The sequence below is a fragment of the Jaculus jaculus genome, chromosome 13 (genome assembly GCF_020740685.1).
Source record: "Jaculus jaculus isolate mJacJac1 chromosome 13, mJacJac1.mat.Y.cur, whole genome shotgun sequence".
NCBI lineage: Eukaryota > Metazoa > Chordata > Mammalia > Rodentia > Dipodidae > Jaculus > Jaculus jaculus.
The window spans coordinates 15,270,673-15,287,470 of record NC_059114.1 but is presented as its reverse complement, the minus strand read 5'-3'; the positions used below and the strand labels follow the sequence as shown (position 1 = coordinate 15,287,470).

Below are 16,798 nucleotides of genomic sequence, written 5' to 3'. Positions count from 1 at the left end.
ACACCCTCCAATAGAGACTGGTGCATTCATGACCCTACAGTGATTACTGAAAACCCCACTGAATTGGGCCCTCAGTGGAATGGGTGCAGGGGAGAAGACATGACCACTTGCAATATGTTCATGTATTAAAGTTCTCAAAAAAGAAAAAAAAGTAAGCTGGGCATGGTGGTGCATGCCTTTAATCCCAGCACTCTGGAGGCAGAGGTAGGAGGATTGCCGTGAGTTTGAGGCCACCCTGAGACTACATAGTGAATCCCAGGTCAGCCTGAGCTAGAGTGAGACTCTACATCAAAAAAACAAGGGCTGGAGAGATGGCTTGGGCTGGAGAGATGGCTTAGCAGTTAAGCGCTTGCCTGTGAAGCCTAAGGACCCCGGTTCGAGGCTCAATTCCCCAGGTCCCACGGTAGCCAGATGCACAAGGGGGCGTATGCATCTGGAGTTCGTTTGCAGTGGCTGGAAGCCCTGGCGTGCCCATTCTCTCTCTCTCCCTCTATCTGTCTTTCTCTCTGTCACTCTCAAATAAATAAATAAAAAAATGAACAAAAGTATTAAAAAAAAAAAAGCGGGACATGGTCATGCATGTCTATAACCCCGGTCCTGTGGGGAATAGAGACTAGGGAATCACTGGGGATTGTGAACAGCAAACTCTAGAATCAGTAAGAGATTCCACTGCAACGAAACACCAGGAGGGTGATATTTTCCTCCACAACTGCCACAAGTGAGTACTGCATCAGCATGCATATATTCAGGTACCACCTACCACACCACACGTACTACCCACCCCCACAATATAAATCAGGTTGAGAGAGGCAGGAGGGCCAGGAGTTCAAGGCCGTCCTTTGCAACATAGTAAGTTTGAAGCTAGTCTTAGCTACATAAGACACCTTCTCAAAAAATCAAAACAAGAAAACCATATAAATCCAACCAGTCCACAATGGTTTCTCACAAGTATTCCAATAGCTACATTATTATTGGCATATTATTAACTGTTACATGTATCATTAGTGTAACACCTGGTCTTGCCTGGCGCATGCCTCAGGCCTGTGATCCCAACCCTTGGGAGGGTGAGGTAGGAGGATTGCAGGAGTTCAACATCAGTTTGGGCTTTAGCATGACCGTGACTTAAAAAAACAAAAACAAAACCTGGTGTAGTGGTGCATGCCTTTAATCCCAGCATTTGGGAGGCAAAGGTAGGAGGACCTTGGTGGTTCGAGGCCAGCCTGGGGCTACATAAGTGAGTACCAGGTCAGCCTGGGCTAGAGTGATTTTTTTCTTTTTTTCGAGGTAGGGTCTTGCTCTAGTCCAGGCTGATTCACTCTGTAGTCTTAGCTTGGCCTCGAATTTACTGCGATCCTCCTACCTCTGCCTCCCAAGTGCTTGGAATACAAGTGAGGTGTGCTCCACCACTCTGGCGTTAAGGGTGAGATCGTACTTAGGGGAAATAAAATAAAAAGATACTTGTGGTTCTCCGTAAGAACTACAAGTCCTACAACAATCCCCTTCTCCGCACTCTCAGGACAGAGAGAGATGGGGGGTGAGGGAGAGGGGAAGAAGGAAGGGAGGAGACAGGGAAGAGGAGAGACAGACACAGAGACAGGAGCCAAGGGACATTACTAGACCCGGATGTACAGCAGAACTACACTTCCCAGAATGCTTCACTCTCCCTCTTGACCATATATATACTCCATCCGGGTTCTTCGAGATGCTGTTTGGCGACTCGTCGCCATTCCGGGAGCAGCTGCTCGGCCTCGGCCTGGAGGCGAGTGTCGGTGGCTGTGTCGGAGGCATCGGTCCCCCGACACCGAGACAGCCAGCCGTCTCTCCGCCCCGCGGCGGGAGAGCGTGTCCGGCCGGCCGGCGGGGCTCGCGTACCCTCCCTCGCTTTCCCCCGTAGCCTCCGCCCCGCCAGGCCCGGCCCGGACCTCCGAGCCCCGGGGCCTGTTCCTCCTCATCGGTCACCGCCGCCTTCTGGGCTCGACAGCCCCATCTGCCGCTTCTCCTTCCATTTATTTTTATTTTTATTTTTGAGAAGCCAAGGAAGGAAACAAGGAAAAAAAAAATGTCGCCATGAAGGCCGAGAACCTCTGCCGCCGCCGCCGCCGCCCCCCTCCGGCCCTGAACGCCATGAGCCTGGGTCCCCGCCGCGCCCGCTCCGCTCCGACCGCCGTAGCCGCCGAGGCCCCCTTTGATGCCGCAGAGCTCCCCGAACGCCGCCGCCGCCACCACCGCCTCCGACATGGACAAGAACAGCGGCTCCAGCAGCTCCTCCGCCTCTTCGGGCAGCAGCAAAGGGCAGCAGCCGCCCCGCTCCGCCTCGGCGGGGCCAGCCGGCGAGTCTAAACCCAAGAGCGGTGAGAGGCGGGCCCCGCGTTTCCCGGGGCGGGGTGGGGGAGCGCTGGGGCTTCTCATCCGTCCTCTGGGTCACTCCGGGACAAACTTAACCCTGTCCACTATTGTCCCCTTTCCCCCTCCCATGAATACTGATGGCCACCGCGCTGCTTGGTTTTGCTTACTTCGATCTTAGCATTAAGACTCAAAACCGCTGGTGAAAGCAAGGTGCTGTGTTCATTCAGTCCCCCCCCCCCCCCCGTATTGCAGGTGAAGAACTTGAGGTTCGGATAGGGGTAAGGTTATCCGAGTAGTATGTAACCATGACCCGGTTCGTCTGAGTCATCACGCCACGCTGTAAAAACCACTAAGTTTTGTTCTGTCTTTTGATGTTGAATTAGCACTGGGGTAGTGTTCAAGATTAAACGAGAGAGGATGAGGCCCAAGGGATTTACTAACTCAAATCTCTTACTTAATCTGGTTCCAAATCTGTTCTTCATTTGGCGAGAGGAATCATTTCTGAACGATTCATTGCTATGTACTAGAAAGGGCAGACTCTGGGTTCTTTATTTTTAGATCTAAATGTTGTTTGTTTCCTTAATTGCAAAGGTGGAACTAATGGAATATTAAATAAACGAACCAAGTGCAGAGTCCCTGACAGTTACCAAACATCAAAAACAACCCCTCTCCCTTCTCTTTTCTATCGAAGTAGGGTCTCCCTCTAGCCCAGCCTGACTCGAACTCACAGCAGTCTTCCTACCTTTGCTTCCAGAGTGCTGGGATTAAAGGTATGCACCACCATGCCTGGCTGTATGCCTCTTTTTTTCTGTTAGGCTGTAGTTACTGTTTTTCACAGGGAAGATGTCATTTCTGTAGTCATGCTTCTTCTCAGTATTGCCCTATGACATATAATAGCTGTCATTTATTGACAAAGTACTGGGCCAGGCTTTATCTCTTATCACTACTCCAATCACTGAGCTTGTCTAGCAAGGTGGAATTGTTCCAAGAATGCACAGACTGTGAGCTGTGGGTTGTCAGGAAATAGCCAGCTCTGGGTCTAGCGTTCTCCCGTTTTATTTCGTAGCTGTATGCTAGTCTATTGTAGTTTCATTTATGTTATCCATAATAGGCCCTATTTGTGAGGGGGAGATGGGTGGCAGAGGGGAAAATAATTGGAGTCTCTGAATATAAAACATAAAACATCAAACAATTTACAGGGCTTGACAGATGCCTAAACAGTTAAGGCACTTGGCCTGCACTGCCTAACCACCCAGGTTCAATTCCCCAGTACCCACATAAAGCCAGATGCACAAAGTGGCGCATGCATCCGGAGTTCGTGTGCCACAGCTAGAGGTCCTGGAGGGCCCGTTCCCTCTCTCTCAAATAATTTTTTTAATTGGGATTAAAGAACTGTTAAGGCTAACTTAATTTATAAAGCTTACTGACTTTAATTCAGGGCTTTAACTGCTGGTATAGCAAACTTGTTAACCAGGTGTATCTGAGAACCTGTAGAGATTGCTTGTGGAACTCAGGTGGAATAAGTTGTCTCCATGATAAAAGAATGTTTTAAATACCTAAGCGGGAATTGGTGTTAACTCAGGCCAGGTCAGGATTTATATAAGCTTGTTTTGAAGTTTTGTACATGTGTAGCTTTATAGACGCTTTTAAAGATAAACAGCAGCAAGTCCTCTTGGGTGGTGTTGGAATTGGTTTAGTGTGTTCTTGAGTAATTTCTCAATGTAATTGATAATGACTAATATTGCACCCTATTTAGAGGTGTAATGTTAAAGATTTGGTTTTCTAAGAATTCTCAAGTTTTTCTAGCACTCTTCTTTAAGCCACTGACTTACATTCATGAGTCAGCAGCAGTAAATGCTTTATTATTGCCTAGTAAGCAGTAGGTGAAAGCATGTGACAACCAAACAGAACAACAGAAAGCTGAGGCATTACTGTGTCCTTGACTTTGACATCAGTTGCTGAATGAATGCAATTAATTAACCAACAGTGGGTAACGAAATCTGTTGTCGTTTGACCAAAGCAAATAATTGTTATTATTAACATTTCAAATGGAATTGTATAAAGTCAGTTTTTTATTTTTTTTATTTTTTGATGTAGGGTCTCACTCTAGATCAGGCTTACCTGGAATTCACTATGTAGTCTCAAGATGGCCTCGAACCCATGGTGATCCTCCTACCTCTGCCTCCCAAGTGCTGGGATTAAAGGTGTGCAACACCACACCTGGCTCCTGAAGTAATTACTATTAGTTCAGTTTATTCTAATTTTGTGTATGGGGGCTTGAAATAATGTCTCAGTCTAGCCTAGGCCAACCTATAATTCACTATGTAGTCTTAGGGTGGCTTTGAGCTCAATGATCCTACTTCTGACTCACCTGTGCTGGGATTAAGTATGTGTGTGCCATCATGCCATCCAGCAAATTCTCCCCCCAGGTAGGGTCTCTAGGTCAGGCTGACATGGAATTCATTTCTGTAGTCCCAGGCTGGCCTGGAAATCTGAGTGCTCTTCCTACCTTTGTCTCCTGAGTGTTGGGATTAAAGTCATGTGCCACTACACCTGTCTCATTCTGGTTTTATTTTTTTCTTTTGGTTTTCAAGGTAGGGTCTCACTCTAGCCCAGGTTGACCTAGAATTCACTATGTAGTCTCAGGTGGCTTTGAATTCAAGACAGTTCTCCTACCTCTGCCTTCTTGAGTGCTGTGATTAAAGGCCTGAACCACCATGCCTGGCTTTCTAGGTTTTTTTTTTTTTGTTGTTGTTGTTCGAGGTAGGATTTCACCGTAGCCCAGGCTGACCTGGAATTCACTATGTAGTCTTAGGGTGGCCTCAAACTTGTGGTGATCCTACCACCTCTGCCTCTCAAGTGCTGAGATTAGAGGCATGTGCCACCATGCCCGCCTCTCTAAAATATTATTTTTTATTTATTTGAGAGAGTGAGGAGAGAGAAAAGCAAGGACGGAGGGAGGGAGGATGAGTGTGCCAGGGCCTCTTGCCACTGCATGCAAACTCCAGATGCATGTGCCATCTTGAGCATCTGGCTTATGTGGGTCCTGGGAAATCGAACCTAGGTCCTTTGGCTTTTCAGGCAAGTACCTTAACCACTAAACCATTTCTTCAGCCCCCAACGCCTGGCTTTTTTAGTTGAAAATGTTTTATTTATTTGAGAGAGAGGGAGGAAGAGCGAGAAAGATAGAGTGGGTACTCCAGGGCCTCTTGCTGCTGCAAACAAACCTTAAATGCCTATGCCACTTTGGTTTTACATGGGTAGTAGGGAATTGAACTCTGGCTGGCAGGCTTTTTAAAATTTTTTTTTTTTTTTTTTGAGGTAGGGTCTCGCTCTAGTCCGAGCTGACCTAGAATTCACTATGTAGTCTTAGGGTGGCCTCCAACTCATGGCAATCCTCCTTCCTCTGTCTCCTGAGTGCTGGGATTAAAGGCATGTGCCACCACGTCTGGCTATTTTTTTTTTTTTTTTTTTTTTGAGGCAGGGTTGTCATCTAGCTCAAATTGGCTCACATCTGTACTCAGTCTTCTATCTGTTGAGATTATGAGAGTGGGGCACCATGCCTAATTTGTTGTCTTTGACACAGGGGTTCATGTATCTAAAGGTGGCCTAATATTTGCTATGTAGTCAAGACTGGCCTTGAATTCCTGATCCGTCTGCCCTCACTTCTCAAGTGCTGGGATTATGGAAGCGGGCCCTTACACTTGGCGTTTTTTTTTTTTTCTGAGGTAGGGTCTCACTCTAGCTCAGGCTGACCTGGAATTCACTATGTCATCTCAGGGTGGCCTCGAACTCACAACAATCCTCCTACCTCTGCCTCCTGAGTGCTGGGATTAAAGGCATGTGCCACCATGCCTGGCTTTCTTTTCCTTTCTTATTCCAAGTAAGAAAAAATCATTTGGGGCTGGAGTGATGTGCATCTGGCTTAGGTGGGTCCTGGGGAATCACACCTGGGTCCTTGGGCTTTGCTGGCAAGTGCCTTGTACACTAAGCCACTGCTCCAGCCCCTCCCCCATCACTTACTTTCTACCTAATTGTGTGTACTCAATGTGTTGTTCCTGTGATTAGCTTAAATTTGTCCTTCATTTACATACTATAGTAGGGAAATTTGACTACCAAGAGATTCCTGATCTTTTTGGCCACAGCTTTGGCCTTGTTTAATTGCTTCTCATATTTATAGAACATTCTTATTTTTTTCAGGGGTTTTCAAGGTAGTCTCACCAGCTCAGGCTGACCTGGAAGTCACTATGTAGTCCCAGGCTGGCCTCGAACTCAGTGATCCTCCTACTTCTTCCTGAGTGCTGGGACTGAAAGCGAATGTTACCATGCCCGGTCTAGAACATTCCTTTTATTCTTTTTAGAAATATTTTATTTACTTGAGAAAGGGAGAGAGAAAGAGAAAGGGTGCTCCAGGGCCTTCTACCCATTGCAAATGAACTCCGGATGCATGTGATACCTTGTGCATCTGATTTATTTGGGTCCTGGGGAATTGAACCTGTTTATTATGCTTCACAAGCAAGCACCTTAACCACTAAACCATCTCTCCAGCTCCCCCCTTTTTAAAAACTTATTTATTTGAGAGAGAGAGGCATATAGAAAGAGAGAATATTCTTATATTTCTACAGCTTTGAGATGCTGTTCTTAGAACAATTCAGTGGTGCCTATCCCAGCAATATAGCCCAAAGGAGAGAGTAGTTTCGGGAGTTGGGACATCAAGGAAAGAACATAGAAAGTAAAAAGAAGCAGGAGAGGCCAGGTACTTTATAGGCAGACAGTAGACTCTGGCCCTGAACCAGGCTCTCTTGTCTGGCTGAAGCTACTGATGTGGAGGTTAAGGGAAGGTCAGGTATTACGAAGCTCTTATTTTGAGTTTGGTGTGAAGTGCTGTCCTGACACTTCCTGTTATTCCAGTATTAAACTAGGTTACTAGATGATATGCCTTGAAGAGTATTACTGAACTGTGAATGGACCTGGAGTTGGTTGGTTTTTTTTTTTTGTTTTTTTTTCCCCTGAGGTAGGGTCTCACTCTAGCTCAGGCTGAACTGGAATTCACTATGTAGTCTCAATGTGGCCTCAGACTCAGGGTGATCCTTCTGCCTCTGATTTCCGAGTTCTGGGATCAACACCTGACTTGAACTGGAGGTTTTAATGGATTTGAACACTGATGTGATTTGAAACCTTCATAAAACCACTTAGAGAAGTTTCAAGAATCTCAGGGTCTATGAACTAGAGTCTATGGCTCAACATGTTGGAAGTCTAGTAGGTGTGCTGAGCATGGTGGCGCACGCCTTGAATCCCAGCCAAGGTAGGAGGAAACACCGTGAGTTCAAAGCCACCCTGAGACTACAGAGTGAATTCCAGGTCAGCTAGGGCTACAGTGCGACCCTACCTTGAAAAACAAACAAACAAACAAAAAAAGGTTGCATTTGTTAGTAAGAAGCCCCTCATACCAACTTCCATGCCAACTGTGTAGATACTACTATAGTACATTTTTTCCTTTTTCTGAGGTAGGGTCTCACTCTAGCTCAGGCTGTCTAGAATTCACTGTGTAGTTTCAGGCTGGCCTCAAACTCAACAGTGATCCTCCAACCTCCGCCTCCGAAGTGCAGAGATTAAAGGTGTGTGCCACCATGCCAGCTCTAGTGTTTTATTTATTTATTTTGTTTTTTACTTTCTAAAATATTTTATTTACAAAGAGAGTTGTGAGTATGGCCATGCCATCAGGCTTTGCAAGCGTCTTTAACCACTGGGCCATCTCTCCACATTTCTTGACACTGCAAATAAACTGCAGCTGCATGCGTCACTTTGTGCATCTGGCTTTATGTGGATGCTGGGAAATTAAACCTGGCCTGGCTAGCTTTGCAAGCAAGCATCTTCGACTGCTGAGCCACCTCTCCAGCCCATTATTGTCGTATTTATAGAAGAAGCAGCGTACACTGTTAGAACTATTGTACAGATAAGAAGACTTAGGTGTTAGTGACTTCAAGTCTTATGAAGTCTTAGGTGGCATTTGTAGACATACTTTGTAAATTTACTTAGCAGCATTCCTCTGTTATCATTCAGAATTCTTAGTTTGATCTGGATTCAGTTTGTTGTCAGTTGACTGTGCACTGAGGACATGATGGTGTTGTGGAGGCGTTTTGTCAACCATTGGGGATGATTTAAGCAACCTGTTTGTGATTGCAGCATGAGTCAGCAGAAGCTTGCTGGCTGGTGTTCCGACCTAGACTTGGCCACCTGTCACAACTAGACCTAGAAATGGTGATGATGTGTAATGACTTACTTAGGAAAAACTTTTGTGGCCTTTAATTTAGTAAGCCAGGGAGAGATGGAGGTAGTTTGCTGTTACTTGGCAGAGACTCTTCTTTTGGGAAATGTGGAACAGCTAAGACACTGAAGTTTCTAGGTTTTTGTTGACTGAGAGCCTGCATTTTGGATTTGAGCCATTTAACTAATGGTCTTGTTGGTTTTGGATTGCATCTTGAGTGGAGCTCTTGGCAGTTCTCAGCTCTGGCTGTGCATCAGAATTTCCTCCTGAGGACATTTTTTAAAAATCAAAAAGGGTGTGGCCTTTTCCTGGCAGTGTTTTTGTTTTGTTTTGTCTTGTATCTTATTTTGAGATAGGGTCTCACTCTGTAGCTCTGGACTGGCTTTGAATCTGCTGTCACCCAGGCTGGCTTCTAACTCAGTAACCTTAACTGCTTCTACCTCCTAAAGTGATGGCATTTTGCAGGTGTGTGTTTTAGGTGGCGCTGGGGATTGAACCTGGGAGCTTTGTGCATGCTAGGAAAGCATTCTGCCAACTGAGCCCCACTTCTAGCCCTAACCATTCTGTTTATTGTTTTAAAAATATTTAAGAATGGAGAGCCGGGTGTTGGGGTGTACGCCTGTAATCCCAGCACTCCCAGAGACAGAGGTAGGAGGCTCACTGTGAGTTCAAGGCCATCCTGAGACTGCATAGTGAGTTCCAGGTCAGCCCAGGCTAGTGTGAAACCCTACCTCGAACCCCCCCCCCCCAAAGTGTGTATATATGTACATGTGTGTGCAAAGCCAGAGGACCCAGGTTCAGTTCCCCATCATCCATATAAGCCAGATGCACAGGGTGGCACATATATCTGGAGTTTGTTTGCAGCAGCTAGTGGCCCTGGTGTACACATTCTATATCTGCCTCTTTGTTTCTCTCAAATAAGTTAAAATTTTTATTTTGCAAGCAGGGAGTAGACAGAATGGGTGTGCCAAGGTCTCCTGTCACTGCAAACCAACCCCAGCAGATGTGCCACATGGTGCATTTGGCTTTATGTGGGTACTGGGGAATTGAACCCAGGTAGTCAGGCTTTGAAAACAAGTGCCTTTAACCACTGAGCCATCTCTCTAGCACACTCCTTACCCCTGCTTTTTAAATTTTTATTTAGTTATTATTTTTAAAAACTTATCTGAGAGAGAGAGAGAATGAATGAATGAGTGAATGGGCACGCCAGGGCCCCCAGCCATTGCAAACGAACTCCAGATGCATGCACCCCCTTGTGCATCTGGCTTACGTGGGTCCTGGAGAACTGAACCAGGATCCTTTGGCTTTGCAGGCAAACACCTTACCTGCTAAGCCATCTTTCCAATCCAGCAAACTTTTTTTTTTTTTTTTTTAATAGGTAGGATCTCACTCTAGCCCAGGCTGACCTGGAATTCACTGTGTAGTCTCAGGGTGGCCTCGAACTCATGGTGATCATCCTACCTCTGCCTCCCAAGTAATGGGATTAAAAGCATGCACCACCATACCTGGCTTATTTTTTTATTTTTTGAGAGCTTGAAGCCTAAGCAGGCCTGTAATTTATAATTCTCAGCTGTAGTGTCCCAAGTAGTTAGGATCAAAAGACTGTGCTACTAGACATAGCTTGTTATTTATTTATGAATGAATGACAAGTATAAGGTCTTGTGTAGTTCAGGCTGGCCTTGAATTTACAGTGTAGATAGTCTTCCCTTGAGCTCTCCATCCTCATGCCTCAGCCTTGTGAATACTAACATCCTATGTGTGTGCCACCATGCCCAGCAATAATTTTTAAATTTGGAAGTAACTAATGCCCAGCTGGGATTGAGAATCCCCACTCTTAGGTTTAAAACTTTATCATAAAACTGAATAAAAATGAAGAAAAACCTTACAAATAAGTTTTCAGGAACTTGACTTTATTTTTCAAAATGTAAAGTGATCTTCTCACTGCTTTTGAACAAGGAGGACTGTTTTTTACCTCTGAGTTATTCACATCTTTATCCTGAAATAGAGTAGTTACAGAATATCTCAAAAGTAGCACTCTGAATTTTATCTCTGCGGTCCAGACAGGTCGCACGTTGTCTTTAGCTACCTGTTGCCTGTGCTTAGAGATAAGAGCCAGTCTGTCATGAGAGGTCTGACTCTTTGGTACATGGAAGATGGAAAAGGGAGGTGAATTTAGCACCTAAAATTGAGTCTTTATTGTTGTAACCTGATTTAGAAATGAGCAGTTCAAGCATGGTGGTGCAGGCCTTTGATCCCAGCACTCGGTAAGCAGTGGTAGGAGGATTGCTGTGAGTTGGAGGCCACTCGGGGAGTACATAGTGAGTTCCTGGTCAGCCTGAGCTAGAGCAAGACCCTACCTTGAAAAACCAAAGGAAAAAAAAGAAAGGAGCAGTTCACACTCCATCAGAGAATACATTGTAAGCATTATGAAACGATTTCCTTGGGTGTGGTAAGAAGTTAAGATGTAAACAGAGTTTGCAGTGTAGAGTTTGGAGACTGAACTCAGAGACTTATGCATTCTGGGCACAAGAGAGGAACTTCTCTTGAAAGCAGCAGTTACAAGTCAAATCCAGGGCTGGAAAGATGGCTTAGCAATTAAGGTGCTTGCTGGCAAAGCTTAAGGATCCAGGTTCAATTCCCGAAAACCCATGAAAGCCAGCTGCATATGGTGGCACATGCATCTGGAGTTCATTTGCAGTGGCTAGAGGTCCTGGTGTGCATGCTTGCTCTCTTTCTCTTTCCAGTAATTAGTCTCAGATAATGAGGTTTGGGGTATATATTTCCTTCCTCATTTTGTGCGTTGGTGTGTGCAGATGCACATTTGTGGAGGCCAGAGGGCAACCTCATGTGTCATTGATCTTTTTTAATACAGGGTTCTCTGGATGGCATGCGACTCAGGATAGATTGACTGGCCAGTGAGCCAGAGATCTGTCTCTACTTCTCTGGTGCTGAGGTTACAAGCAGCTGTGTTTGGTTGTTTGTTTAAGGTAGGGTCTCCCTCTAGCCCAGACTGAGGGGCATGCCCGTTCTGTCACTCTCTTTCTCAAATAAATAAATCTAAAATGCTTTTGGAGTAACACATAAAAGAATAAGTTGTATGCTTGCCATTTTGCACAAGATGTATGGTAAATGTATACAAAGAAAATTAAGCAGGGTATAATGGGATATGACTGTGATCCAAGCACTCGGGGCTGAGGTGAATGATGAGTTCTAGGCCAGCCTGACGTACATAGTGAGATCATGTCTCAAAAGAAAAAGATCTGGAGAGATGGCTTAGGGGTTAAGGTGCTTGCTTGCGAAGCCAAAGGACTCAGGTTTGATTGCCTAGAAGCCACATATACACATATAGCCAGATGCCTAAGGTGGCTCATGCATCTGGAATTCATTTGCAGTGGCTAGAGCCCCTGGCGTGCCCATTTACACTCTCTCTACCCCTCTGTTTCTCTCAAATAGGATTCTTTTTATTTTAATTTTTTTAATTGACAACTTCCATAATTGTAAACAATATCCCATGGTAGTTCCCTCCCTCCCCCCACTTCCCCTTTGAAACTCCACTCTCCATCATATCTCTTCCCCTTCTCAATCATTCTCTTTTATTTTGATGTCATGATCTTTTCCTCCTATTATGATGGTCTTGTGTAGGTAGTGTCAGGCACTGTGAGGTCATGGATATCCAGGCCATTTTCTGTCTGGAGGAGCATGTTTTTTGTAAGGAGTCCTACCCTTCCTTTGGCTCTTATATTTTTTCCACCACCTCTTCTGCAATGGATCCTGAGCCTTGGAAGGTGTGATTGAGATATTTCGGTGCTGAGCACTCCCCTGTCACTTCTTGCCAGCACCATGGTGCTTTTTAAAATTTTTTTTTTTTAATTTTTACTTATTTGACAGCAACGGTGGGAGGGTGGAATGAACATGGGTGAGCCAGGGCCTCCAGACACTGCAAACGAACTCCACATGCATGTGCCCCCTTGTGCATCTGGCTAATGTGGGTCCTGGGAAATCGAGCCATGAACCGGGGTCCTTAGGTTTCACAGGCAAGCAAGCACTTAACCACTAAGCCATCTCTCCAGCCCCATGGTGCCTTTTAAGTCATCCCAAGGTCTCTGACATCTGAAAAGAGAAGGTTCTCTAACCAAAAGTGAGATCAGCATTAATATACGGGTATGAACATTAAGAGAAGTGCTTACTGGGCAGTTTGATAAGCATAGTATATACTTTTAGCCAGACAGCAGCAGATGTTACAACCCTAGGGCTCATGACTACCCCTTGTTGTAGGTTTTCAGTGTCAAGGATGTATTCCCTCCCATGGAGTGGGCCTCCAGTCCAATTAGAGGGCGGTTGGTTTCCCCCATAACTGACATGCCACTATTGTACCCGTTGGCTCATTTGACCTAGCTGGCCAAATGTAAGGCTTGCAGTGTCCACTCTTGGGTATCTTCACTGGTGATACTTCTCTCTCCCCCACTGAACTGCATACAGCATTCAGCTGGTCTACATGGAGGAGGTTTTCAGCTCAGCTCCAGCAGGATTGCTCAGTGACATTGCAGTCCAAGTATGTGGAGTCTTCAGCAGTAGGGTCTTACCATCTATTCCTGGTGGGAAACCAAGGGCCTTGGCAATGGCCTGTAATGTTTTGGGGGCATCAGGGACCTCCCTGGCCAACAATTCATTGGAAGGTATCCCATCCCTGGCACTGAAAATTTCCTACTTACCATCAGTGGCTCCTGAGTGTTCCATTGTCCAAAAATGTAGGTTTCCATGTGACTTGTTTATATCCTCTTAGATTTAAAAAAAAAAAAAAAATAGTTATTTTGGGCTGGAGAGATGGCTTAGTGGTTAAGTGCTTGCCTGTGAAGCCAAAGGACCCCGGTTTGAGGCTCAATTCCCCAGGACCCACGTTAGCCAGATGCACAAGGGGGCGCACGCATCTGGAGTTCGTTTGCAGTGGCTGGAGGCCCTGACACGTCCATTCTCTCTCTATCTGCCTCTTTCTCTCTCTCTGTTGCTCTCAAATAAATAAATAAACAAAAAAATTTTTAAAAAAGTAGTTATTTTTATTTGACAGAGAGACAGAATGAGAATGGGTGCGCCAAGGCCTCCAGCCACTGCAAATGAACTCCAGATTCATGTATCCCCTTGTGCATCGGATCATGTGGTCCTGGGGAATTGAACCTGGGTCCTTTGGCTTTGCAGGCAGAAGCCTTAACTGCTAAGCCATCTCTGCAGCCCTCCTCTTAGATATTGATTAGCCCTCCCTCCACCTTTCCTTTACTCGGTCTCTTCCCCTAAGCTCACTAATTTAGGCCTTTTCACCCCATTAATCTGTTCTACTTACATATATACAATATCATCCTATTAAGTCCCCCCTCCCTTTTGTTCCCTCAAGAAACACTTACATTTTTTAAAAAATTTTTATTTATTTATTTGAAAGTGACAGACAGACAAAGAGTCAGATATGGAGAGAGAATGGGTGCGCCAGGGCCTCCAGCCACTGCAAACAAACTCCAGACGTGTGTGCGCCCCCTAGTGGATCTGGATAACATGGGTCCTGGGGAATTGAGCCTCGAACCTGGGTCCTTAGTCTTCACAGGAAAGCACTTAACCTCTAAGCCATCTCTCCAGCCCAAGAAACACTTTTTTTTTTTTTTAAACAGATAAGGGATATGGGCTAGAGAGATGGCTTGATGGTTAAAGGCTTTTGCCTGCGAAGTTTATATACCCAGGTTTAATTCCCCAGTACTCATGTAAGCCAGATGTACAAGGTGGCACATGTGTCTGAAATTCATTTTCAGTGGCTGGAGGCATGCCATTAGTCCCAGCACACATAGGGAAAGATTACTGTGAATTCAAGGCCAGCCTGCGACTCCATAGTTAATTTCAGGTCATGCCTGACCTAGAGTGAGACCCTCCCTCTAAAAGAAAGAAGAAAAAAAAGGGGGGAAAGAAAAAGTTCCTAGTGTAGAACGGCTGCTGCCTTCCTGCTTTATCTGGAATGGTTTTTTTACAAGAGCAGTGCTAATGCTCTGTTGAAAAAAAAAAAATCTATGGTTTAATCTGTACTATATTTGTACTGAGGGGGTACTCCTTACTGCCTTATTATGGGTTGCTTTCCTCAAAGGACCAGTGTGGTGGGCCAAACCTGAATTTTTAAAAACTTATTTATTTTCAATTAGAGATTGGGAGAGCCTACGGCTACACCAGGCCTGTTACCACTGCTAGCTAACTACAGACCTATGTGCCACCATATGCACCTGGCTTACATGGTCACTGGGGAATTGACTCTGGGTCGTCAGGCCCATAAACACAGGACCATCTCTCCAGGCCCCTGAACCTGAAGTTTTTGGACATTGTGGGGAGGCCCATTTTCCCTTAATTAAATGCAGCTTTGCTGGCAGGTATAGAGAAATTGACTCTGTGTGTATGTATATTTGTATGTATGTGTGTCCATGTGGAGGTCAGAGGATAGCCTTGGGGTGGCTCCTTGCTTTCCACCTTATTTGAGGCAGACTTTTATTTTGCCATTGTAAAGGCCTGAGTAGTCGACCTGCAAGCTTTGGGATTCTCCTGACGTTGCCTTTCATTGCCATAGGCATGTGGGATTACAGATACATGTGCTCCTGGTGTCTGCAACTTTGTGGGCTCTAGGGATCCAAGTTGCAGTTGTCTAGCTTGCACAGAAAACAGTTTTAACTACTGTGTTAACCACTGAGGCATCTCTTAAACAACTTTGTTTTTCTTGTTTTCAGATGGAAAGAACTCAAATGGATCCAAGCGTTATAATCGCAAGCGTGAACCTTCCTACCCCAAAAATGAAAACTTCAGCAGCCAGTCCCGTCGCTCCAATCCACAGAAAAGCAAAACTTTTAACAAGATGCCTCCTCAAAGAGGTGGCAGCAGCAGTAAACTCTTTAGCTCTTCTTTTAATGGTGGAAGACGAGATGAGGTATGGAACGTGAGAATATCCCTTCAAGAGCATAAGTGTGAAATTTGGTGTTTTTTTTTTTTTTTTTTTCCCTCTGCAGCTTATTAGTAGTTGAGGGTGAAGAGCAAGAGGTCACTGAGTGGAAATGAAAGCAGTCTTGAGTTGTTGAGGGCTAGCCACATCTGGAACTGTGCCTCCCTACCCTGAAGGTTATGGAAATGTCCTTGGAAGAAGACATCATAATCATGCGTTGAGAATTATGGCAAATTTACAATGTACTTCATTATCGCTATTGAATTTTGGGTACCTTTTGGATATTAAAATAATAAAATGACCTTAGTGACATTTGTCTAATAGGTTATAGCAAAGGGCTCCAGCAGTTGCAAATGGACTCCAGATGCATGTGCCACTTTTTCCATCTGACTTATGTGGGCCTCGGGAATTGAACTGGTGTCCTTTGGCTTGCAGGCAAATGCCTTAATTGCTAGCCATCCCTCCAGCCCTGTTTTTATTTTTCTTTTTCTGGTTTTTCAAGGTAGGGTCTCACTCTGGCCCAGGCTGACCTGGAATTCACTCTGTAGTCTCAGGGTGGCCTTGAACTCAGGGCAATCCTTCTACCTCTGCCTCCTCTGAGTGCTGGGATTAAAGGTGTGCGCCACCATGCCTAGCTCCTGTTTTAATTTTTTTTTTTTAATTTTTTATGGCAGGCAGAGAGACAGACAAAATGGGCATACCAGGGTCTCTTACCACTGCAAACAAATTCCAGATGTATTTCAGATGCATGTGCCACTTGTGTGTCTGGCTTTACCTGGGTACTGGAGAATCAAACCCAGGCCATCAGGCTTTGCAAGCAATCTTGCCAGCCCTCTTCATGGTTTTTGGAAAGCATGTTCTGGGCTAGAAGTGATAGAGGCAAATAAGCTGCAGCTAGTAATGTTTTTGGTATGTTTGAAGTGATGCCAGTATACATTATTATAGAAGGACAGGTAGGAAACAGGCCCAAGACCGTGAGGAGGGATTAGATCAGGTAGGGCCTTGATGCACTTCTGACTATTTTCTGTTGTGAGTAGGTTTGGGAGCCTGTGCACTAAAGGAGTTGGCTTGTATGATAGGAGACAGAGTGGACGAAAGAATAAGAAGCCAGTATAGTGGGTAGGCAGTGTAAGGAGCTGTTTTAGTGAGATTGGTTGTGGGTTGTTTAGCTGTGCTTCACTGTCCAGGGACTGCTATGGTGGGAAATGTTTCTTGGGTTAGTAAAGCAC

The 16,798-nt window shown here is 45.3% G+C and overlaps 1 protein-coding gene across 1 annotated transcript in view; it reads left to right on the top strand.

Moving 5' to 3' along the window:
• Positions 1-1,719: 1,719 nt before the first annotated feature.
• The window catches only part of Rnf10 (ring finger protein 10), a 38,837-nt gene continuing 23,758 nt past the window's right edge, over positions 1,720-16,798 (top strand). Inside the window, exons 1-2 of the mRNA XM_004664127.3 lie at positions 1,720-2,351; positions 15,361-15,557. Coding sequence (XP_004664184.2) covers positions 2,189-2,351; positions 15,361-15,557 — 360 coding nt within the window. The 5' untranslated portion in view covers positions 1,720-2,188. The remainder of the gene's footprint in view (positions 2,352-15,360; positions 15,558-16,798) is intronic.